The sequence below is a fragment of the Rousettus aegyptiacus genome, unplaced genomic scaffold (assembly GCF_014176215.1).
Source record: "Rousettus aegyptiacus isolate mRouAeg1 unplaced genomic scaffold, mRouAeg1.p scaffold_m13_p_1, whole genome shotgun sequence".
Classification (NCBI taxonomy): Eukaryota; Metazoa; Chordata; class Mammalia; order Chiroptera; family Pteropodidae; genus Rousettus; species Rousettus aegyptiacus.
In genome coordinates, this window is record NW_023416284.1 from 52,966,786 (window position 1) to 52,992,493 (window position 25,708).

The following is a 25,708-nucleotide window of genomic DNA, read 5'->3' on the forward strand; positions in this document are numbered from 1 at the left end:
AACTTTGCAGATGTGACTAAATTAAGACTCTTGAGATAGGGAAATTGTCCTGGATTATCTAGGTAGGCCCAATGTAAACATAAGGGTTCTTATAAAAGACAAGAGGGTCAGAGTCGGAGAAGGCAATGTGACAGCAGAAACAGAGGGGAAAAAAGACATGTGACAAACAGAAGAGTCACTGAAGTTGCTATGCTGCTGGCTTTCAAAATGAAAAAAAAAGTGTGAACCAAGGAAAGCAGACAGCCTCTAGAAGCTGGAAAAGGCAAGAAAATGGATTTTCCCTTAGAGCTTTCAGAGCAATGCAGACCCAATGACCATTTTGGATTTATGGTCTCCAGAACTAATCGGTATTATTTTAAGCCACTAAATTTGTAGCAATTTGTTACAGCAGCAATAAGAAACTAATACAGGCAGCATTAGGCATTCCTCTTCATAGGAGTACCCTCACAACAATCTATACAGCAATACACACAGCTGTCCAGACCTTTCTCTCTCAAGTCTAACAGACTGTAGCTGATAGTATAGCCTGAGTGTATGTATGTGTCTGTGATCCTCTCAAGCTGTTCTCTTTGATCCTTCGGGTGACAACTCAGGTATGAGAGAATGAGACTTCTACTCATTTTTGGCTTAGAAGCCTCATGCCCCATTGGAGTCAATATCTTATGCGATAACTCCATAGACATAGTTTTCAGGGTCCCTAAAAGGAAAAAGCCCAGTTACAAGAACCACTACACTCAGAGAAGCTCAAAGGAAGGTTTTCTCCTCAAGTATTTATGTTTTATTTATCCTCATCATTGCAGTTATCTAATCAATAAAGGAATATTTTTACGATAAGTAATGTTGGCCTACCTTTCTCAGACACCCAAGGGAACAAAGTTACAGAGTGAAAAAAAAAGTTCTTTTGTAAAAAAAACAGGCTTCCATAACCCTTTATCAAAACCATAATACTTATTCTAGTCAGCCTTTCTTAATTGCAAGGAATCACTAAAGCTAGTTTAAATAAGGAGGATGAGTATTAGAATAGCACACAATTTTACGGACATTCAAGAATATAGCCTTACAGAGACTAGAACTCAAAAGCAGTTTCAGATACATCAGTAATAAAAATCTGTGGGACGTTATGGATTCCATTGTTTTGTCACTAACATGACTCACCTATTATTGCAAACATCGGCTTCTTTCTCCTTTTCCTACTAACAGGCATATTACTCCTGTCTAGTCTATACGCAGGCAACTCATGACTAAAAATAGCTCAACTTACAAACCTCTACCTTTTTATGACCTTTCTTCTAGTAATTAAAATTGTCACAGTAATAATAAAACTAAGATTTAGAATCACTAAAAAACGACAAGTCACTTGATGCTGGACCAATGCAGTAAAAGTAATGAGAAAACATGACAGGCTAATTCAAGAGACTGTGGAATGATGCAAGGGAAAAGAGAGCTGGGAATTATGCCCAACCAGACTGATTAACCAACAAGGTTTACCCCATGTAAGTACTGTTTCCCCATCTTATAGACAAAGACACTAAAACTAAGAGAGATTCAAAAATATGACCAAGATTAAAAAAAAAAAAAAATTAGCAGTGACATTCTCAGGATAATTTCTAGGTTTACCAAAGGCCTGATGATGCAGTAGGAAGTAAAATATGTAAGGACATGGTGAAAAAGGAGAGAAGTGGAGGGAGCTGTAGCCACTTACCCATATCCTTATCTCACATATCTTTTGCTTTGCTTCTTTGTTCATTTGGTAGCAATATAAAGCAAAAGCAACATAAAGTCAAGTCATCATTCCTGTTCATTCCTGAAGTTAGACTAGACTTTACGGTCTGGTCAAACTCAATAACAGAATCAGGATTTAAACTAATGTCTGACTCTAGAGTTTGTACTTTGTAAAGCCACCATGCTGTGCACTTTATCTCCAGGACCTATTAACCTTATAAGTGAAAGTTTGTACCTTTTGACCACCTTCACCCATTTCACCCATCCTCGCCTCTGGTAACCACCAACCTATTCTCTGTATCTATGAGTTTAGTTTTTTTAGATTCCACACACAAGTGAAATCATATATATAGCAATTGTCTCTCTCTGACTAATTTCACTTAGGATAATGCCCTTGATGTCCATCCATGTTGTCACAAGTGGCAGGATTCCTTCCTTTTATGGTTGAATAATATTCCATTTTTTTTCACATTTTCTTTACCCATTCATCTGTCTATAGACACTTAGGTTGTTTCCATGTCTTGGTTATTGTAAATAATATTGAGATGAACATGAGGGTGTATATAATTTTTTGAGTTAGTGTTTTCAGTTCCTTCATATAAATATCCAGAAGTAAAAACTGCTAGAATATATAGTTGTTCTATTTTTAATTTTTTGAGGAACTTCCACACTGCTTTCCACAGTGGCTGCACCAATTTCCATTTCCACCAAGAGTGCACAAGAGTTTGCTTTTCTCCACATCCTAGCCAACACTTGCTACCTTGTCTTTTTGATAATAGCCATTCTAACAAGTGGGAAGTGATACCTCCCTATGGTTTTGATTTACATGTCTCAGATGATTAGCGATTTTGATAGGGATTGCATTGAATCTGTAGGTTGCTTTGGGTAGTAATTTTTCAAATCCGTGAACATGGAATATCTTTACATTTATGTGTGTCTTCAATTTCTTTCATTAATATCTTATAGTTTTCAGTACACAAGTCTTTCACTTTCTTGGTTAAATTTAGTCCTGGAATATTTTATTGTTTGATGACAGTAATTTCTCTTTCTGATAGTTTATTAGTTTATAGAAATGCAATAATATATTTTTGTATATTGATTTTGCATCCTGCATCTTTACAGAATTCATTTACTAGTTTGGGTAGAGTCCTTAGGATTTTCTATATATAATATCATGACATCTTCAAATAGAGACAGGTTTACTGAGAGCTTGTACTCAAACACTATGCTGACTTACCTTCCATCTAAATTGTGATTTCCTCACATTTACACAACCCTTTGAAGCAACCTGAATTTAAATTGGTTTATAATTAACTTCAAAATAATCATTTGACAAGGCTTTTTAACAAGGCCATCATATACTCAGGAAACGAAGTTACTGCACATTCTGACATAAATACTAGATATAAAATGCTAACAGGTTCATTTTTTTGGAGGTACCAGAGTGAAAATAAAAATAATTTTGAGTTATCTTCAAACTGAAAAAGATGGACAACTTTAAAGAAGTTTATTATAGAGAAAACTCTGAAGATAGGCTACTATAATTCTGGTAACATTGTTAGATTATTGTTTACCATAGTATATCAAGTATATTATCATGCAAACATGAACTTCATAAGGTATATCGACATTTATTTTATTTTTAATTAATTGCTTTCACTTGGCCTTCTTTAATAATTCACTTATTTATACTGATAATTGGGCAACATAGTATAATATAATCGTCATACCAAGGCTCCAGCGTTAAGTCTGCCACCACACAGCTGCTACCCTTAAATATCACTTTATCTCTCAGGAACACATTTTTCTCATGTGTAAAATAAAGGATTTCTCTGGACCACTAATTCTGAGGACTTTAAAGACAATTTTTATCTCAAATTTTTCAAATATGAACTTTTGAAGAATTACAAAAATGTTTTATGGTACAAATATTTGAAGAGAAGAAAGCTATCATTGTTTGTAGATTTTCTGGCTGCCAAAAAGAGAATTATTAAAATTAATGAGAGATCTGCAAGTTACCAGAATAATATACAAAACTGCATACACAATAGAAGAAAATGCATATTTTAAAAAGTATCTTTTACAATATCAACAAAAAATATGACAACTAAAAATTCTACTAAAAATGTTTATGGAGAAAAATTAAAAATTATAAAACTTAGCTGAAAGCTGTTAAACATAATTAGAGATATGTATTATTCATAAATTGAAAGACTGAATACCATAAAAAAGCCTATTCTCTCTAAATTAATTTAAAACTTACTGTGATGCAAATCAAAATCCCAACAAGGCTTTAGGAATTTGACAAACTGATTATAAACTTAGTACAGAAAAACGAGACCCAAGAAGAGCCAAGACAATGGCTGGTCTCAGGTCTGACTGTGATCCAGGCTCACGGGTAGGAATAGGACCATGGATTTAGAATGTTACATTAGTGTAGTAGGGCGCTTGCACCTAAAATATGTAAACATAATTCAGCTTATTGTATCACACATGTGTGGCTGAATGCCACTATTGTACTCTGATATGTGTTGAGCCCATACAGTCCTCCGGGGAGCCGAGGGAAGCAGAAGCAGAAGAACATTCCCTGAAACAGAACTGCACTTCCTGCAATGGAAGCATGCTGCTCCCCACAATAAAGTTGGTGCTTGTCATTTCATTCTCATTAGGGCCCCCTGTGCATTCTTCCAACTGGACATCTCGCCACCGAAACCTTCCTTTCTCGGTAAGCTCAGCACTGACGATTATAAAGAAAACAAGTCACCAGATATGAGGACACGGTCGGTAATGAAGACACTGTGGTACTGATGAAGAAATAAGCCTCTGGCTTTTTCAGCACCCCAAAACCTTCCTGCCTATTTATAAATCTGTAAAGAAATTTCCCCTTTGCTCTTTAAAACCCTTCATCATCTTCTTAGTCTTGCAAATGGGCTCTATTTGTTATCTAAACATTAGAGCATAATAGCAGTGGCCAAAATGCTCCTTTTACCTTGTCATCATTCTCCCCCATATTTCAAATTCTTAACTATTTTAAATATTTCCCTATTCAAGATATTACACACTGAATTTATAATATTAAATGATTAGGAACATCATGTGGAGTGGCAGACAGATCAGTTGCCAATGTGACAACTGATGACAGATTGTTCAGAATACCTAAAGTATCCACAGTCAAACATTATTATTTACATTTTTATGAAATATATAAGAAAAAAACTATTGAGAAGTGACACAAGAATTAGAACATTCAATAGCATGAGTTAATATTGACAATAACTGCAATAATATATTGCAAATTATTTACAAAGCACATTAACTAGTTCCAGTCCTTTTGTTCATAAAAAATAAGGCAAAAATCACAAAATAAAAATAGCAATAAAGTAAAATTTTTAATATATAGTTATTTAGAAAATGTTAAAAATTAAGAGTAATGGTCTAAAAAAATCGCTCAGTGACCACCCCATACAGAGTAGTCTTCAAAGTTCTACATAGTGATACAAAGGAAAGAAAGATATATAGGTAGAAAAGGAGAGCACAGAGAATATTCCAAGGGTTCTAGATGAAATAAATGGTTATATATATATATATATATATATATTTATGTAAGTGAGAGAGCGTAAATGTTGTGTAGATGTCATAACAAAAAAAAATGAACATAGTAAGTTGAAATTAACAAAGCAATAGTTAAAAGACCTAAGGCTGGTTGAAGATTTTGGATTTTTTCGAGAGGCAACAGAGTCACTGCAGGTTTTTGATCGTGGGAGTGACAAAATGAAAGTGTCTGAGAAAGATATTTCGAACAGCTGTGTGTAGGATGAGTTGGAGGGGGAAAGAGACTAGAGATGGAATAAACAGCTACAAAGCTGCCGAGTACAGAAGCATGTATTGCAGTTACAAACATTATAAAGTACAGAAGCATAAGTACATGAAACATGAAATAATGAAGACTTAGACAACAGTAAAAACTATGGAAAAAATAAGAAAATGGTATCATTGAGAGGCATTCCTTATATTTATTAAATTAATATTAACTATCTTCATAACAACCCAACACTACATTCAACATGTAGATATGCATTTTTGAATCTAATAAGGTATTAAATGATCCACATGCAAAATTATACCAATGTCTGTATGACTGCCATTAGAATAAAATGAGATATTATTAAAGGAATTCTCTAATTATAAATACTATATAAATGCTAACTTCTAATTTCTTAGGAGGAGATAGCTATGATATAATAGAAATGCTCCAGCCATAAAATCAAAAGATATGAATTCAAATTCTGGTTCTATTATTTAATGGTACTTTTAATGGATCTTAAGTAACTCATTTAACCATTCTGAGTAACCATTTTTAATATGTAAAATAGGAAAAATACAATCTGTCATAAAGACCTCAAAGAATAAATGAAATAATTCATTATAAAATCCCTAACATAGTGCCTGAATTATGGTGGATACTGATCATTTGTTAAGGGCAAGTAAATGAGGAGGCCAGAAACAAGGGTCCATTTTGGCTGACCTCATGGAAAAAAAGCCACAAGCATTTTCAAAGAACCATAATAACGACTCCATTCTCTGTATTATTGTAAAAGAAAGTATACGGGAAAATTCGTCAAATATTTTATTTATGCTCCATGTTAGAAAATGCCCTCTTACGAATAAGATCTAATCCACATCAACATAAAGAACAATAGTCAAAAGCTGTATTACCAATGTAATTTTAAATACCAGAATTCAAACTTCTAATTCTAATATTTATTACTTGAGAAAAGTTAAAAGGGACAAAAGAATCAAAAAAAGTTCATCCTGAGGATGATAGGAAGGTAGGAAAAAAGTAAAGTTGAAGTTAACTTGTCTCATGCAAGTCTCTCATGGACTTTTTCTATCTGTTAGAAAGAAGTGAATTTAGAGTTCCCTGATAATATCACCCCACCCATTGGATCACTAACGCAGGAATCAGGGAATAGTTTATAAAATCAATTATAAAGCACTTTTAGCTCAGTGCAGTTTGAGAAAGATTTTTAAAAGCATATAAATTAGCAGTATTCATAAATATTTCTTTTCTAGCCTAGACCAACAAGGTTCCACTTAGCTAGGGGTCTTTAGTATACTATTCATTCATTTATTCATTCATTCAGCTCTGCACAATATACCAAAGAATGCACTGTGAGGAATACAAACAGTACAAAAAGGTGCCATGACAGAAGTGTAAATAAAATATTATTTATGCAGGAAGGACCGAGAAAGCTTTAAGGAATGCGTGGACTGAATTTAGACAGGAAAACTGGAAAGCAGGGAGGAAGGAAAGAACTATAGGTGGAAGGATCAGTGTAAGCAATGCCAAAGGCCAATACACGGACTTACAAGAAAAAACTGACTGGATTGAAATAAACTGACAGAAATTAAATGATCAAAATAACTCATCCGGAACCAGACTTCAAAAGCCTTGAGTACCAGCATGAGGGATTTGAACTTTATTCTGCATACATTAGAGTTTATGAATAAGGGGAGATAAAGAATGAAAGGTTTAAATTAGGAATATTAATCTCACATAACAATTAAAATATAGAGTAAGAAAAAAATAGAGTTAAGAAAGCTGCTGGGTTTAATTATAGAAACAGTTTATCAGATGGAAATAATTACAAAAACTTACCATTGACCCAAATTGTAGTAGAGGTAAGACATTTTAAAAAGTAAAAGAGAGACAGACAGACAGATCTCACCCACCCTAATACTCAATGTATATTTTCCAAAGTAAACATGAGATGGGAACTATGATTCTACATTCCCTCAGTCTCAATTCCCATATACCTCTCACAGCATGGGCACCAAGATTCTAGTATTAAAGATATATATAGATTTTTTCATATAATATGTCCCCTAATCCTAAGTAAACCACTTCATCGGTGCTCCATCAAAGAAAATAATAATCTGCTCTAGCACTGGAAGAAAAAATGACTATTAGACTTGATGAAAGACAATACTATATCGTACTTTATGTGCTATTATAGAAACTCTTGAGAATAATTTTAGCCCAATTTTTGCCTCACGTACTAACTTCAAAATGTAACCCCTGCTAATGCCTTTTCTCTTTCTCATTTTAGGCATATCAAGCATATTTGAGATAGCGAAACAGTGGTTATTTGAGAGCAGAAAATTTCCTAAAAATAGAGAAATGTATCAGGAAGCTAAAACCAAGCAAATAAAAACAAAATCTCTGAGGTTGGGTAAGGTTACAGAAAGCATGGGCACAAAGTACAAGACACCTGTCCTCCATGGAACTCAGGTATGAAAATGATAATAATCAGGCTGGAGAGCAATTATGAAGGTCTTATGAGCATATTTTTTTTCCCCAGCAATCATTAAAATCCAATTTCCCTACTTACTAAAATATCTTTTATATCAGATTAACATTTGCTAAAAACTAGACTAACACAATTTCTGCAATATACTTGTTTTCACTTTTAAAGTACAAACTTGTGTTGTTTTGCCTAATTGATAAAGTATTTCCAGTTCACATGTTTGTCCAATACCTACTGAGCATCTACTATGTGCCAGGTACCATGCTAGATGTCGGAAGTACAAAAATAAAATGTAATCCTGGTTCTCTTTCAGTTTATAATCTAATAAGAAGACACACTAAATTAGTATTCTCATGTTGTAATCAAAGTATACCCAGGATACCATAAAAGCAAAAAAGTGGGTCAGGAAATGTTTTTTTGAAGATGTATTAAGATGAATTTGAAAGGTCAGGTAAAAGTTAAAGCTGTGCTTCCTAAATTTGATTGTGCATCAGAACAACATATAGAACTAATGAATGCGGCTCACTTTAGATTTAGTAAATTAGAATCTCCAGAGGTGAAGCTGAGAAATCAGTACTTTCAACATGTACAAGGGATTCAGAATCACAGCCAGGTTTAGGTAGCACTGAGCTAGAAGTAAAGACAACCATTCCAGGCAGAGAGAATAGCTTAGTGTGGTTGGAGTGTGTAAAATACAGACAGAAAGCAGAAAAAAATGAGAACAAGAGCAGTAATGTAACTAATGTGACATTTCAAAAGGGATCTATGGAATTGATGTGAACTTCCAAAAAGACAATCACCTGTGACATGTATTTTAGTAAATTATTTGTAACATGAACTAATAATTTCTTATTGAAACGTTTAGAAAAATTAAATACAAATACTTGGCATTTCAAGATAAAAGTAAGATGCTCCTTTAAAAAAGCAAACAATTTTTTTTAAACCAGAGCTCTACCCATACTTGTTATTAAATGTAATGTCCAATCATTTTTCTCAGGATACATATCTGGAATACGGCAGAAGTTATGATAATGTTGTCTTAGCTTAAAAACGTTCCATAATGTATAAAATAAATTCAAATTATATTTTGAAATTCAAGCTTTAAAACTGAAAACTAATCTTAAGTTTCAAAACTGTTATTTCATAATAATTTTTTACTTTCTGAAAAAAGTAATCCTAAGTAGGAGTAAAGTGGGACATGTCACCAACAAGAGGAATATTAACCATACTAAGGTAAAAAAAAAAAAAAAATAGAATCTTTTCTTTGATTTTGTTTATTAAATAACAAATGGTTTAAATCACCAACTGTTTAAATCCCCAATTCATTCCCCAACAAATACTTTATAAACAGACATACTCTGTAAATCATTTAAAACAAGAATAAGCTTTTAAAGAACATTCTTCAGAAACCTACGGACAAATCTACTAATTATAATATATAAAATACATCCAATAGTTATAGCCTAGTTCTAAAAAGTCCATCTAAATCTTACTTAAACCATTTAAACATTTCCTAATAACTTAAAGATCAAACAAAGTAGCTCCCTGGAGGAAAACATAGGGTATAGAAGCAACGACAGTTAAAAACCAAAGGATTAACCATATAGACCTATTTGAGGAGAACCAACTGATAAATTATAATAATTGGCTAATCATAAGAATAATATCTGTATAGTTGATATAACAAATCATCCTTTCTGAGACTTAATGTATTTTTTTTTAAATGGCAATATTATTGAGTTGCCTTGATTTCTATTTGAAATACAGGAATTAAATTATAGTTCTTGTCAGTTCTCAGGCTACAATGATCATTTTACACGAAATATGTTTGTTTCCTAAATCATTCACTGCTGCCTTTCTGCTCCTGCAGCACTTTATACAGATCTCTATTTACTGTTTATTGCAAGTACCTGAATCTTGCAAAGAAGGTACTATTATTACAATGTAATAGCTAAGAAAACAGGCTAAGTGTGACCAAGTACCTTAACCAAAATCACCACTAAATCCAGATTTCAAACTCAGATCTGTTTGACTGCAAAGCTCTCTCTACACTGTCTCAAAGGTAGAGAGGAACATAGGACTAAATACATCTAACCTAAACACTAAATTGACTGCAGTTTCTTCTATAACTGCTTTGGTAGTATAAAAACAGATCTATGGTATCTGGCAAACCAAAGGACATATATCTGGGGGTGAAGGTGTGGAGGTTCTGCCTAGTACCTGAATTCCCTCAAGTAATGAGGAAATAACCCACTTTGAGTCTTCGTAGAAGGCTGGGCCCACTTTCCTATTTGGAAGCTAGCAATGACATATAGTTCTTCCTGTCACTACCCCAACCCCTCCCCCACCACCACCACCACAGCAGAGAATTTAACCTATGCTCTGCCAATATGACAACCCATCAAGGGCTCTAAATTAAGATCTAGAGACAATAAGAAACTGAGACAGCAAAGACTGGATTTAGGCAGCAGGCAGCAATACCAACATTAAGTTTCCACAGACAACTCATGGATATGAACAATAGACTTAGTGGTTACCAGAGGGTAGGGGGAGGGGAGGAGGAAGATGGGATAAAAGGGTCAAATATGTGGTGACAGAAAGAAATCTAACTATGGGTGGTGAACACAAAATGCAATATATATATGTCTTACTGTTATACTATACACCTGAAATTTACTGGATTTCATTAACCAATGTCCCCATAATAAAAATAAATTTAAAAAGAAAAATTCCAAAGGCAACAGTAGCAGCTATGCAGTACCTGACAGCTATGCAGTACCTGACAGAGTCTAGCCTTCAGCAATTCATGGCTGCTTTATTGTCATTGGACTGGTTTTAAGCCATGATTTTTAGATATGTCTTCCCTGCTACGTAGTCTTCCTCGCTCCTGACTACTTAAAGCTACAGACTTCCATCAGTTTGGTATACTAATCAATATGCTTTCCATAAATTCCTTTTCTATTTGAATCAGTCAGAATCGTCTTCTGTTGCCTGCAATTAAAAACACAGACTGAGGCATTTTATGATTAAGTAATTGACACTAAAAAATTATACTTATCAAATCTTTTTACCTTAGTATTGATTGATGTTTTATAAAATTTGTCATTATGGTCTTAAATAATAGCTGCTTTATACACAACAGTATGTTCTAACAACAATAAAAAAACTTCAAATCAGGTTTCCTTATCTTTTTCAAAAGCGACACAAAATAAACAAATGTAATAACAATCATCTTAGGGTGACTTTTGAGATTTAGAGTTAAGCTTTATTAAGAATTCTTACCTGTCAGGAATACCTAGCCTCTTCACACTTCTATAAACAGAAAGAGTATTTGCAACATGTCGATAATTAAACCAGAATCGGGATGTACACACCTAAGTATTAAAACAAATATATTACTTTTATGAATCAAGATAAGCCACAAAGTTATACAATTATTTCTTTTTAGGTAGGCTATAGAGATGCCCAAAGAAAGCATTTACCATAATTCAGGCTTAGAAACAGTAAAGTACATAAAGAATTGTCAATAAAACCAATCTCTCTAGAGAAAGTCTTTTATAACTAGTATTAAATAAAAAGACCATTCAACTTAAGAGAAAACAAACCTTCGAAAATTCAGTCAAATACTGAATCAATTTAGTTACTCTCAATTTATGTGTTTCTATAATTTCCTGTTTTCGAAAAGATTAAATTCTTTAAAATCAAAGATGATGCCCATAATCTCTTCACAGAAAAGAAAATTAGCTACCTTGGGTTATATAATATTCCTTTCACTCTAGATTGCTTACTAATTTCGGTTGTGAAAAATGTAGTATAGAGACTAAAACATAATATACAAAACAGTTTTATATGTACATAAGAGATGCATTATAAAGAAGCTGTTGAACTGAATAGAAAACTAAAAACATTTCAAACTAGTTTTATACTTAACAAAAAGAAACTTCACCAGAATGTTCTGCAATTATTTTTCTATATTTGATATAGAGAATAAAAGTTCTAAAATGACACGAAATGGAATTTTTAAAAATATTCCTAAAAATGATATCAAAGGTACTTGGAAAATCTAACACCAGGCCTCAAAAGTCAGCCCTCTTGACTATTTACCCACCAAGTACCCTCCTATCCCCTATCACTTGCCTCTGTGGATACTAAGTATAATGACAGTAGAAAGGAACTACAGCATTTTTCATTAAAATGACTTTTCAACCTGGACTCCAATAAGGAAAAGACTAAAATTTCTGACTACATAAAATGTAACAAATACCACAAAATCATAACCAAAATGAAAAACTTAAAATAATTATAAGGAAAAGATGAACTCAATTTTCAAAAATGAGCAAAGGATGAGAGCAAGCATTTCATAACAAGAGTATTAAAAATGGACAATAAAACTCTTAAAGATGTTCAACTTCTGTCATAATTTAAAAACAAAATCAAATTGATAAGTATCTGAAAGTCCAACAATTCATATTATTGGCAAGAATGCAGAAGAATAAATACTCATATCCTACTGGTGGGAATGTAAATTAATATAAACCTTCTAAGAGGGTAATATGCAACCTGTGTCAAGTTTAAAAATGTCCTCATCTTTTGATTTAGCTCATCTAAGTATGCAAAAATATGTACTCGAGGATTTTCGCCATAACACGGCCTGTATTAGCAAAAATCAAAACCAAAAGCTAGAAACAAAATCACTACCCATCAGCAAAGAATCTACAGGTTCCTTAACTTGAGCAGAAATTTATAAACTGGAGCAGTATAAGTGATGTCTGAATTAGTCATAATAAAAGACAATATATTCAGTGTATTTTACTATACTCAAAAGGCTTTTGTCATCTATTATAATATTTAATTAGCATAAACCTAAGAAACTGCCCTCATTTTCACCAGCAATTTACAAAACATGATATTAAGGTGGAAAAAAGAGACAAGGAAATACCAATTTAAGTGATCACATATTCACTGAATGGAATACAAAAAAAAAGCAAGTTGTACATGAACATGTGGTAGGATCCATTCCTCTTTTTAAAAGAAGGGAGGAGTAGACACAAATGTAATTATATGGATTGGAAATTTCTAAAAGGATACAAAGAAACTGGTAATAGTAATTATAGAGAATAAAATGGGGGTCAAAAAGGAGTAAGATAACTTTTCATTTTCCAGCCTTCTACACTGTACTTTTTTAAACCATGAGTATGAATTATCTTTATAACTTTTGTTAATTAAACAGAGGCAAAAAAGTTTTATTCCAAGTAAATTCTTAGACTAAAATAGAATCCAATTTTCCTTCTATCTCCCTCTGGTGGCAAAAGCTTTCTCAGCCATATTAAAAGAGCAAAGGGTTATTTCATTTATCTCCAGTCATATGGTATAAAATATTGTACAAAATATGAAAACTACAGTTATTGTGAAATGCTCAGTAATAATTATTTTTCACCTCTATATCTCATCTGAAACCCATGTTACTGATGTTGGAGAGAGACTTGCTTAGAGGTGTCCCAGAAAAAGGAAGGCTTTAATGTGTATATGGTACAAGCAAACAAGCTCTTATTCTAAGGGATGAGTCCTTTGGCAGTTAGTTGTCTGTACACAGGCAGTTACTGTTTTAAGAATTCCCATAGAGATATTAATCATGGAAGAGCCCTTAGTTTCTTGTAGTGCAAGTTATCCTCTCAAATTGGTAAATCATAGCCTGCCTCGATAGTTTTCCCCACTCTTAAGTGGTCACTGAATCTGTCTCATCTTGGGTAGCTTTTGTTCAATTCTTTCATAAGATATCTTGTGAGGGGTAGCATATAGAAGGTGTTCTTTCCTAGAGAACAAGAAAATGAGCTATAAACCCATGTCATACTGTTCTATTTAATCACAATAAAATTATGTGAATACAAATACATGTAGCAGCTATAATTACTCTATATTTACTTCTAGCAACCCATAGATAATTATATACTTTCATGAAACTATTCTCAATAAACTTACAAGTCCTCAAACATTCAATTTTAGTAAAGTTAATTATAGTTGTACATGTTTCTTCTACACCTTTAGTTGAATTCCTCTACCTACTTCCTATATATTCCCTGCTAGTCTTAAAATTCATGTTCCCCAATTTTCTTCCTTTTCTTACAAGAATTACTGACTAAAATACTTTGCTTCCTTCATTTTTCACAAAAATCAGCTTCCTTTCTTGCCTCTTTATTTCCTCATCCTTTCTTCCAGATAGCCCTTTTATATATTTTTTAAGTCAAATTTATTTATCTTCTAATCTTGTAAATAAATATCATTAAATGAATTGCTAGTAGTGAAACTATTATCCAAATACTTTCCAAGCATGAGAAAAACAAAATTGATTACATGTATTCTACTTGGGGAATTATAAATACAAATTTATGAATCCAGATAAATTAAAGATGATAATTCACACCAACACAAAGAAAAAGTGGGGGTGGGGGAAAGGGCCAATAAGCAAACCTCACTAAAAATCAAAACAATGCAGGTTAAAACAAAATATGTTGCCCAGAAGTCAAGCAAAAAAGATAAAAATCAATATCAAACAGTTGACTCGGGATTAGAAATAGAGGTACAGCATTTCTAGAGAACAATTATGCTCCATGACTTCACAGCCTTATACCTACGAATTTATCCTAAAATGAGTCAAGTTCACAAAGACGTACGTATGAGGACGTCCAACATAGCCCTATTTAAAATAATGCAAAAATTAAACTCTAAATGCCCATAACTGGTGATTACAGAACATTTATAAAAGAGAAAACAAAATAGCCTTTGGAAAAGATCATGTATCACCATATCTACTTTTAGGGAAAGATTCCCCAAGATATCCTGCTATGGGGATATAAAATAGCACATATAATATGATCCCAGTTATATAAAATCATATATCTTTGTGCTTACATATGAAAAGAGAGGTTAGAAGAATGTTCACCAAAATGTTGATTCTGGCATATGGGACTTAAAGACATTTTTCCTGTCTTTTTTTTTTCAACTGAGGTGAAATCCACATAACAAAACCTTATCTCTGCCTTCTTCTAAGTGTTTCTGTATAATTTGAATTTTCTACAATGAACATCTATTTTTATAAAGAGAAAAAAACTATTTAAGAAAAATAAAACAGCCTAGAGAGTACCTATAAACTAATGTTATAAACAAGAAATACAATTACTTTCTATCAATTAAATAACTTTACATTTTATAAAATAGCACCCCTAGTTTCTTATTTTAGTTATTAACACATCGCCGCTTGACAGATATACTTTAGGAAAAGAACATTACAAGTTAATATAGTCAATTTAAAATATATCAAAATACAGAATTTCTATTATAAGATATAAAAAAATAAATTTTAGTTTCAAAAATTTGATTCACACGAAATTTCTCAGACACAATTCTAAGGTGAACAGTATGGTATTCCTTTGCAGAATATACTTACCAAAACTGCCCAGTTGTTTGTGTGGCCACTTCTAAAGAACTGTTCTGTTTGATCCTGTCAGTCAAATAATAGCGAAAAGATTAGAAGAAAGCCACATTTCCCAGAATAAAGACTTATAAAAGACACATAAGATTCATGGAGTTTTTATAGTTATAATAACAATAAATCATCACTATGTTCATTTATAAAGATTCTAGTATTTAACCTTATGAAAGACTATAAAGAGCTTATTTTTTTGTTGGGGATGGGCATTATTCTGATGAGGAGCTGTTTGTTCTTAAAGATTTTGTCTCAGACAGTTCTTCCTAGTTTTCCAGACTGAACAATTTCGGTCTTCAAATTATTCATAACTTATTCCATATATTGATTCTATATTTAACAATTAACACCCTTCTAGTTGAAATTTCATTCGCATTCGTTTGTTTTCTGTGCTGGATGCTTCCAATTATACTGAACTCACCAATATATTCTATTGAACACATTCCCTAACATACTGCCATGTACCATTTCACTAATCTATTAAAGTAAGTCTGAATTATATTTGCCAACATGGAACATTAAAAACCCTAGCATCCAATACCATACAGATACCTAATAAACATGATTTTGGTTATATATTAAAATAATGAATATAAACCAAAATGACTTCAAATCTGTTCCCAAGCAGTATTAATTACTAGAGCAAACTGCCTGGATTCAAATCTGGGCTCTATTACTTACTAGCTGTATAAATTTAGGAAAACTGCTTAACTTCTCTGTGCCTCCATTTCCCCATCAACGAAATGATAATATTACCTGACTCACAGAATGTAGGAAGGGTGACTGGAATCTAGTGATTACATAACAATTTTTAGCTATATTAATTTTCAGCTGACGAGAAAATCTCAGGGAAAATGAAGTGAAAAATTCACTCAAATGTGTGGGTGTCATCCATATACCCACACACCCGCACCCACACACATATATATTTTTAACCTTAACAGCTGCCTAGATGCTAAGAAAGCAATGTACTATACAGTGATAAAGCACTGGTTTAGGAATTTAAAGACCTGAGTTTTAGCCCAGGTCATATCAGTCAGCTGACTACGAGACTGGGTTAAGTCATTTAGCTCTTTAGACTTGACTTTCCTCATGTAGAAAAAGAGTTGACCCAATAATCTTTAATGTCCCTTTCAACTCCAAAATTCTTTTTTCATTAAGACTTAAGTGAAATTTGTGTTTGTTGACAATATAGGCACTGCAAAGTTACTAATTCATTCTAAATATAGTTAGTAGAGAACTTATTAAGTGCCAGGTACGATCTAATGTACAGTAATACAAAAATCATTGAAAAGCATGCTGCTTTCTCTCAAGAATCCCAAGTTCAATAAAGAAGATAAGCATGCAAACACTTACACTACAATATATCATTCATTCATTCATCACATTCATTAGGCACCATGTGCCAGTCATGGTCTTGAGTGCTCAGAATACAATGATGGGCAAAACAATCATACTACTTGCCTTCAAAGAAGTTACTATCCAATTTGATAGACACACATTAAGCAGCTAAGGACAAAGTATAACATAGGGGAATGACCTGATCTGGGAGTGAGGGGTATGGGCATTAGGGTTATGATCCAAAAGATGAAAAGAAGAGGGAAGATAATTTCAGAGGAAATATGGGCCCTAATGACAGATGGGAGCTTAAAGGTTTTAAGACACTGAAAGATTAGCGCGACTAAAAGTTTGAAAGAAAGAGAGAACTGGAGGTGTAAGCAGGGGCCAAAGTATGCAGGGCCTTGTTTATGGGTCAGAATGAAGATTGTGTTCTTCATCTTTAAAGCAATATTAAGACGTATATAGGTGACATGATCAGATTTGTATTTTTAAATGCTACTCTGGATACAGCTTGGAGAACACTGGAAAAATGACTTGAGGCAGACTAGTTAGGGAGCTATTGCACTCTAAGTGAAAGACAATGGAATAACAGGACAAAGCATACATGGTTATAAAATGAGTGCTATGCTAGCTTAATGTACAAATTATAATAGTAAAAGAAAAGAGATAGGGAAAGGTTCTATAGAGGTTATGCTTTTACTGCATCTTAGTAAACAGAACAAAGAGGTATAAAACAAGGTAATGTGAAAAAGCACAGCAATGATCAAAACAGAGAAATGATATCCAAAACGAAGTATACAAGATAATCCACGAGAATAAAGGAGGAAAACAGAATTTCTATTCGCATTATCTAAAAATATACTTTATAAATATTAAATATATAAATCAGCAGCAATTCATGAATATATAGAGAGTGTTTCCTCAATATTTTTTTAAACTGGTGTTGTGTGTATTCAAAAAGTTCGGAGTCCACTGATCCAAGCTCAACCTACTGAGATGGTGGGGAGAATGGACTCCAATATGAAGACTGGAAAAGTAGGCAGAGACTAGATCATAATGTTAACTTTATTCTGTATGCAATGGAAAAGCATTGAAAAGATTCAATCAGAGAATAAACTAAACAGGTTTAGATTTTATGAAAACTAATCTAGCATCTACGTGAGGGAGTTTAGAAACCTCGGGGAAACAAGATGAGTTATTACAACAGTCTACATAAGAAATGACCAGGCCTGCATTAAACCAGTGGAACCAGAGGTAAAATCAATTTTAAAAGTTCAGAGCATAGAATTTAGTTTTAATTCAAATGTGGGATAAAAGGCTTTACTTTTAAAAACTTCAGGTTTCTATCGAAGGAGCAACCTCATAGGAGATAGGATAGATGGAAGATAAAACTCTGGACACAGATTTTCAAATATCTGCGGATCATACTGATCCCTCAGCCAGATCTATATGCAGGCCTGAAAATGATGCTAGAGATCAACAGTGTTGAATTGGACTAAGGTATTATCAGAGTACAGGAGATAGTAAAGGCTTTAAAAAGGCCTGAAAGTGCTGTAAGTCAAAAATAAAACACCGTATCCACCTGACTCCTATCAAAGGGAAGCGTTGTAATTTAATAATAGAAAAGTTAAGTGCTGCATTCTGTTCACATTTCACCAGCTAGGGACTGCACATTTGTCGGAGCAAAGGATCGGGTCTCCTACCTCTCCGTGTCCCGGAATTTGATTCTTTTAATTCGTCATTTTAAAAGGCTGAAACAGACCGAAACTGTCCTATTCAGACCCCTTGTAATACCCTCCCCACAGACTAGTCTGACTAGTAAGAGGCTGATAACTCCAAGCTTCCCTTCGCTTTTGCATCAGACATCTGCTGGGGAGCTCACAGTCACAACAAAGCTGTCCTCCCAGGGCCCTGTCGTTCAAAGGACCTGACTCCTACCTCGATCTGGCTAGTGGCCAAGCTGTCGAAGGACAAGAGCAACAGCACTGCAAATGCACTCACACCCTGGCTCAGAATATAGGTGGCGACCATTTTTGCCGGCTTCGTTTTCCTGCACCTGGGCGGGGCGGAGCGAGTGCCGTAAAGCAGCGCGGCGGGTTTTGCGTGTGCGGTTTGGTTGGGTTTTTTTTTTGTTTTTTTTTTTTTTTGCGACGCCAGCCCCACCTCCGTGAGGCTGGTATCTCGCCAGCCTTTAGAAGTAAGTGCTGCCGGAGAGTTGCAGTTTTCGGGTTAGCTGGGACAAGATAGGGAGGCCCTCAATTCTTTAACTGCGTTTTCAGTTCTTTCATTGTAAAGTAGATATAACGTTGAAATTTTTTTTGAAAGGTGAGGAAGAAATACCTGTGACCCCATAAACTCTCAGAAGCTACCTCCTTTTTTGCGTAGTGCTGCCAATTCTTTGAAGCATGTGTGGGAAGAGCAAGCGTTTCGGCACAAAAAGATGATTAATTGATCGACTGCAGCTAGGAAGATGGGTGGGTGCTGCAACAGGTTTGGAGTCTATTATTGAAAGTATGAATATGAAGAAATTACATTTTTGTTTCTTCTGTAATTGTGGAGCTAAGCTTATTTCAAAGATGATGAGGATTTAATAAGTACATGTAATTCGTTCCATTATGTCCATCATATGCATTCAGTTTTAAGTTATGCTTTTCATATAGCATGACATAAACGTGTTTATGCTGCTTCATAAGCTTCATAATTTTAACATTGAATGGTAATATTGAATTCCACCCCATATTGATTCCTCGGCTAAAGAAATTGCCCTTCTATTGGACAATATAAAGTTACTAAGCTTTACTATAAAATAATACTATAAAGAGTATCTTCGTGCACTTGGCTTTTTACATTTGTTGAATTATTTTCTTTGCATAATTTTTTTTCATAACCAGAGTCAGCATTTAGACTAAAATTCAATTCAGTTATGCATTAAGTGAATAATTGACCTAGCAACTGAAAAAGAAAACAAGCATTTGATTATCAGATCAAAATCACACACATCGTGGTTTCTCTAATAAAAGTTTTTATGCATACCATCGCAATAAGCACCATAAAGTCTCTCCATGCTGTTTTTATTATTGTTCGTCAATCAAATAATAACATTGATTCTATTAACTGTTAGATCACTTTATTTTTGCTCTCTCCACTTACCTATACCCCTACTATTTCTTCTTTTTCATTCTCTTTTTTCTCTCTCCTCCTTCCTGCACCAGGAAGACCATTGTGCTATATTCATTCACTCAGTGGATATTAATTAAGCACCAATTATGTACCAGGCATTGTGCTAGTCACAGCAAAAGAAGAGAGAGCAAAAAAAGTCCAGTCCTCATGGAGCTTATAAAATAAGGGAGGCAAGCACTAATAATAGAAGCATTTAAGCAGATGGCAAAGTCTAACAAGGGAGTTCCTAGTGGTGGACCCAACCTTGTAAGAAAATAGAGATGAAATTGGTGGATTAATGAGACAAAGATGGAGGGGAAGGAAGAGTTTTCAAGGCAGAAGAAATAGCTCTTGCAAAGAACATGTAACAGAAAGGAGGTGGGCTTATTAGGGAAACTTTTTGAATGACTTTGTGCTTCCATTTCAAAGAACAAAAGAGTGCTGTGAGTTGAAAGTGCATTGCCAAGCAGGAGCCACCTCCCTCCAAAGCCTTGAGCGTCATGTCATGGAAGCCTCAGGATGACAAAGCTCATACTGGCTCCAGTGAGGAGAATGACTGCAGGTAGAGTATTTGCAAGGTCATTGCTCCAATTCAGGTAATGGTAGCCTGGACCAGAGTGGTAAGAGTAGAGATGATGAAAAATGGAGAGAACCAAAGAGAATTTGAAGATTACAACCAACAGAACATGTTGATGGATTATATTTGGGAAGTAGGAGAGAGGAAAGTTTCAAGGATAACTTTCGGATATTTAACTTGTACAACTGAATGCTTAGTAGAGCCATTTTTTTTTTTTTAATCTAAGAATCATAGGAACTAAAGCAGATTTAGGATTTATATACAAGCAGGGTCTGGCTTAAATATTTACCCAGCTCATTTGGAAGACAAACTTTGATAAACTTATTATAAATATTTTGTGAATACTACATAAATGTTGACACAAAATAAAATGAGTAAAAATGATAAATTTAATCAGGATCAGAACATGGCCCCTGAGAGATTTTGCAATTTGCTTTATATTATATAGTTTAATTGCTACAGGCAAGTCTGTTTGCTACAACGAAGAGCAAACAGAGGAAACATTTTATATCTAACAATCAAAATGTTCCTTTGAGCAAGATAAAATTTAATAAAATGAAATTAAATATATAATAAAATACAAAATTAAAAAGCAATTAAAGCAAAAGTGCTTTCTTTCTGGTGAATTTGTATCATTTCCTAGTACTGATTTTGATATTGGACCACTTTAAATTCCATTTTCGTTTGATCTCAAATATTTTTCTTCTCTTCTTCCAGTGAGCCATTTAATAATAGTTGTTATGCTGTAATCAATTTCCATCCCACGACCTTCTCATTAGCTTCAGAAATAACTCATAATAACATTGCTCCAATTCAAGAGTAGAACAACTGCCCTTCTAAGTCTGATTTTTGGAAATCTTGTGTTGTCATTAAAATATTATTATGACCTGGACAGAAAGTCATGTTGCATGCTTTAGTGATATAAAATTCTGTATCTCATTAGTAGTGTAATCCTCCCTTGTCAATCAAGAAACCACTGCTTCTCTTGGTACAAAGTTAATTGATAAAGTTCAAGTCTCCATGAGCTGAGAATTTCCTATAAGTGCAACTGATTGTATTTAACTGATTTTTATTTCATTGCATATTGCTTTTATTCATTAAGCATTTTGTGAGATTTTCTGAAGCCTCAAGAACATTTAATAAATATTTTAACTATTTCATCTTTAGTAAAGTGTAGGACATCCTGAAAGGCCTCTCTTAGGAAAATACTGGAATGGAGTAGAGCAAATGGAGGAGTTGTACGTTTTATAGAAAATTGCTAGCAGGGTACATGACTTGTGACTGTGTTACCTAACATGACTTGTGACTGTGTTACCTAACATGACCCCCCCCCCCAAAAAAAAAAAAAGACTTTGCTAATGAGATTAAGGATCTTGAGTTAGGGAGATTATGTTGAATTATCTAGGTGTGCGTATGATCACAGGGGTTTTTATAAGAGGAGGGTGAGCGAAGAGAAGAAGTGATGACAGAAGCAGTGTTCAGAGTGATGAGGGGCCACCAGTCAAGGAGCTGGCAAAGGCAAGGAACTGGATTCTCTCCCTAGTACTTTTCAAAAGAAACTCAGGTCTATTAACCCATTTTGGACTTCTGTCCTCCAGAACTGTAAATAATCTGTTTTGTTTTAAGCCACTGAGGTTGTTAATTTGTTACAGCAGCAATTGGAAACTTCTATGAGTACTTACAGTGGTAGCAGTGGTGTTCCCTGGAGATCTGAGAATGAAGACTGGTTTTAGAGGACTTTATTCCCCATTCTTCATTGTTACTTCAACTTTCTGTTTTATCATGGATTTAAATATCATCTTAGGTGAAAATAAATAATCATTAAAAGAAAAAGTAGATAATACTATGTGAAAAGACACTATAGAAAAATGTGTATGGAGTAACTTCTCAACCATATAAAAAATAGACTAAAATAAGAAGGACTCTAACTAAAATCTTATTAGTTTTTTAAACAAAATGTTTATTTGGCTTAATAACAAAATGTATGATGAGGACAACAAATATGGCACTATACCACAACTCAGATAATTCTAGTTAACATTTTTAAAGCAAAAATACAATACAATACGTAAAGAATAAAATAATTTTGTACAATATAAAATTAAATGTACAGCTCTCCTCAGTCCTTACTTACAGCCTCTCTTCCCAAAGATTACCATCTTCATTGGTTTATTGGATTCATCCATCAAGGCAAAAATGTTTATATTGGCATATAATATTCACTTTTTGGAAAGTACAATCCACCCACACTTAACACAGTCAGCTTTCCCTCACTTCATTTAGTGGCTGTACCATCCATCATAGATCTAACCAATACTGTGTTGATGGACATTTCGAATGTTTCAAGTTTTTATTGTTTTTTTTTTTTAATGTTATCAGTTTTTAGTCCTGAGTATTGAGATTGTGGACATTCTATTTTCAACAGTTATTTATTGAACACACACTCTGTGCTAGAGAATATGCTAGGAACTGAGAATACAGATGGGAATAAGATAGACACAATCCCTGCCCTCATGGAAATTAGACATAATCGGAAGGCAGATATTAAGTAGGTATTTACACAAATTATTAACTAATTATATTGCAATAAGTTCAAGAAAGGAGTACAGGTGACATCGTTATATACTAGGGCGACCTAACTAGTCAGGGAATGCTTTCCTGAGAAACTTCAGCTTAGAACTAAAGGATAAATGGGAATTAATCCTTTTTGGATTAATTTGAGATGAGAAATAAATTTTCTTAATTTTCTAAAAAGAGCACATATCACTTTTATTATCATAAGTAATGAATACTTTTAGTGTTTTTTTAAAGAAATAACTGACATTCTTCCCTCTCTTTATATCTAGTAGCAGCAGCTGCTCAGTACTGGAAATGGTATGCTCGCTCTGCTTGATTTAGCCAAATTTAATTTAATGATCAAACATTTCTCTCTCTTGAATGCTTCAGTTAAATGAAATATTTAAGTTAATAAATTGAAGTCACTGGACAAAAATGTAAAACAAAATAATGGTTAAATAGTCTTCTTGTCAAAAGTTTACATTAGGAAACTATTAGGTTTATTACCATTTGGTAGTCAATCTATCAAGAAGAGCTTATGAAATGCACTTAACATTGACTTTGAGGGAAATAAAACCTAGTTTCTTTGCCAGTTGAAGTTCTCTTTTTATCAGATTAAAATTAAGGAACACGTATGAAAAAAGGACAAAATTTATTCTGAAATCAACACAGAATATACCACCAAAGGAATTTTTCTCAAAGGAATTTATAAATGAAATAACTATATAATAAGAAATAAGAATTCCAAATTTCTCAATATTAGAATCTTCTGTTACAATTTCTAGATAAATAGTAATTTTCTAAACCATAATTTACGATTACCTACAGATGGGTAGGGGGAAAATAATATCTCTATAATAACTATGTCTTGATGTTCATAGTTAAGGATTAACATCTTTGAGAAAAACCCAAAGGAAGGAAAATAGAGAGAATAAATACTTTTGCCACCAAAATTGCTAAAGAAGTAAAATGTTATCAATTTTCTTTATTTGTTTGTTAGATTGCTTGCTTCTGAGTATACCTGTGTGTCTGAAACATTTTGAGTGGTAATGTCTTTTAATGAGAATCAGCATAAATGTGCCTATGTTCAACAAATAATGTGTCACAATGTAGATTTGACTTATAATAATAATGACAGAATGAGAAGTTTTATTTGCAAAAGATTTTTACTAGCTAAAATGCAAATGAAAGAAAATATAAAGATATCAATGAGAATATCATAAACATGGAAGATTTAAAGTTCAGATATTTCTGCTAAAGATGAAATAAATCAAATGTCTGAGATCTCTAGTGGATTGAATAGTGTCCTCCCAAAATTCTTGAACACCGGAAACCTCAGAATGTGACTTTATTTGAAAAGGAGTTTTTCAGATTTAATTATGATAAGGATTAAAATGAGATCATACAAGGTGAGAGTGAACCCCTAAATCTAATAAATTTTGTCCTTATAAGAAGAGCAGAGCACATAGAGAGAAGAAAGTCACATAAGATAGTGAGTGCAGTGATACAACTACAAGCCAAAGAACATCAAGGATTGCTGGGAGCCACCAGAAGCTAGGAAGAGGCTAGGAAGAATTCTTCCCTAGGGTTTTCAGAGGAACCACTGTCCTGCCATCACTTCGATGTCTAATTTCTAGCCTCCAAAAACGTGAGAGTAAATTTCTGTTGTTTTAGCCACTTATTTTGTGGTAATTTGTTAAGGTAACCCTAGGAAACTAATACAGGATCGAAGGTAGCTATTTTCATAACCAAGCAATATTTTTAATATTGTACTATCAGCATTTATTATTTCTTCCACTTCTTTAATTTCTTAGAGAAATAGAGTCAATGAAGAACAGTTTGTTTTGTGATGATTAGAGCAATCAGTATTTATTCATTCGATAAACATTTGAGCACAGTATTAGTGAAGATGATTTTCCCCAAAAACAACAGATAGTCCAACTAAAAGTGATTTAAACTAAAATGATATTAAATTATCTGGTAAGATAAGTAGTCCACTGAAAGATGGTTTCGAAGTTGGTTTGCAAATTCGATGATGTCTCCAAAGACCAAGGGTCCTCCTGTTCCACTGTCTCAGCATATTGGCTTCAAGATTCTGATTTGTTTCTCATGGTAGCAGAATGGCTGCTGAAGCTCCAAATGTCATATTATCGTGTATTAAAGAAGACAATCTTAGTAACCTCCTAACATATATCCCCTTATATATGATTGTCCAGGGCTTGATCACATGCCCATTTCCAAACCTAACAAAGGAGCACAGGGTTGGTGAATCTAGCCAAGATCAATCACTGTTTGTACTGAGCACCTCTTCGCCATACCCAGCTGGTAACATTGCATTTAGAAAAAAAAGCTAGGGTTCTATAAGCAAAGAAGGGAGAGAATCACTGGGGCAAAGTGTATGCATATTTAATTTGATGAAACAGAGCCATTTCTCTCTGAAATGGATGCTCTATCTAAACTGCCACCAGCAGTGCATGAGGATTCCTATGCCCGACGACCGGCATTTCTCTTTTTTTTTGTTTGTTTGTTTTTTTAATTCTAATAGGGGTTAAGTAATGGCTC

At 33.6% G+C, this 25,708-nt stretch overlaps 1 protein-coding gene across 1 annotated transcript in view; it reads right to left on the reverse strand.

Annotated features, from left to right (window-relative positions):
* PIGK (phosphatidylinositol glycan anchor biosynthesis class K) overlaps window positions 1-18,928 on the reverse strand; it is a 93,480-nt gene extending 74,552 nt beyond the window's left edge. Inside the window, exons 1-3 of the mRNA XM_016151056.2 lie at window positions 18,793-18,928; window positions 15,475-15,528; window positions 11,313-11,404 (exon numbers count right to left, since the gene is read on the reverse strand). Coding sequence (XP_016006542.1) covers window positions 11,313-11,404; window positions 15,475-15,528; window positions 18,793-18,885 — 239 coding nt within the window. The 5' untranslated portion in view covers window positions 18,886-18,928. The remainder of the gene's footprint in view (window positions 1-11,312; window positions 11,405-15,474; window positions 15,529-18,792) is intronic.
* Between the last annotated feature and the right edge of the window lie 6,780 nt (window positions 18,929-25,708).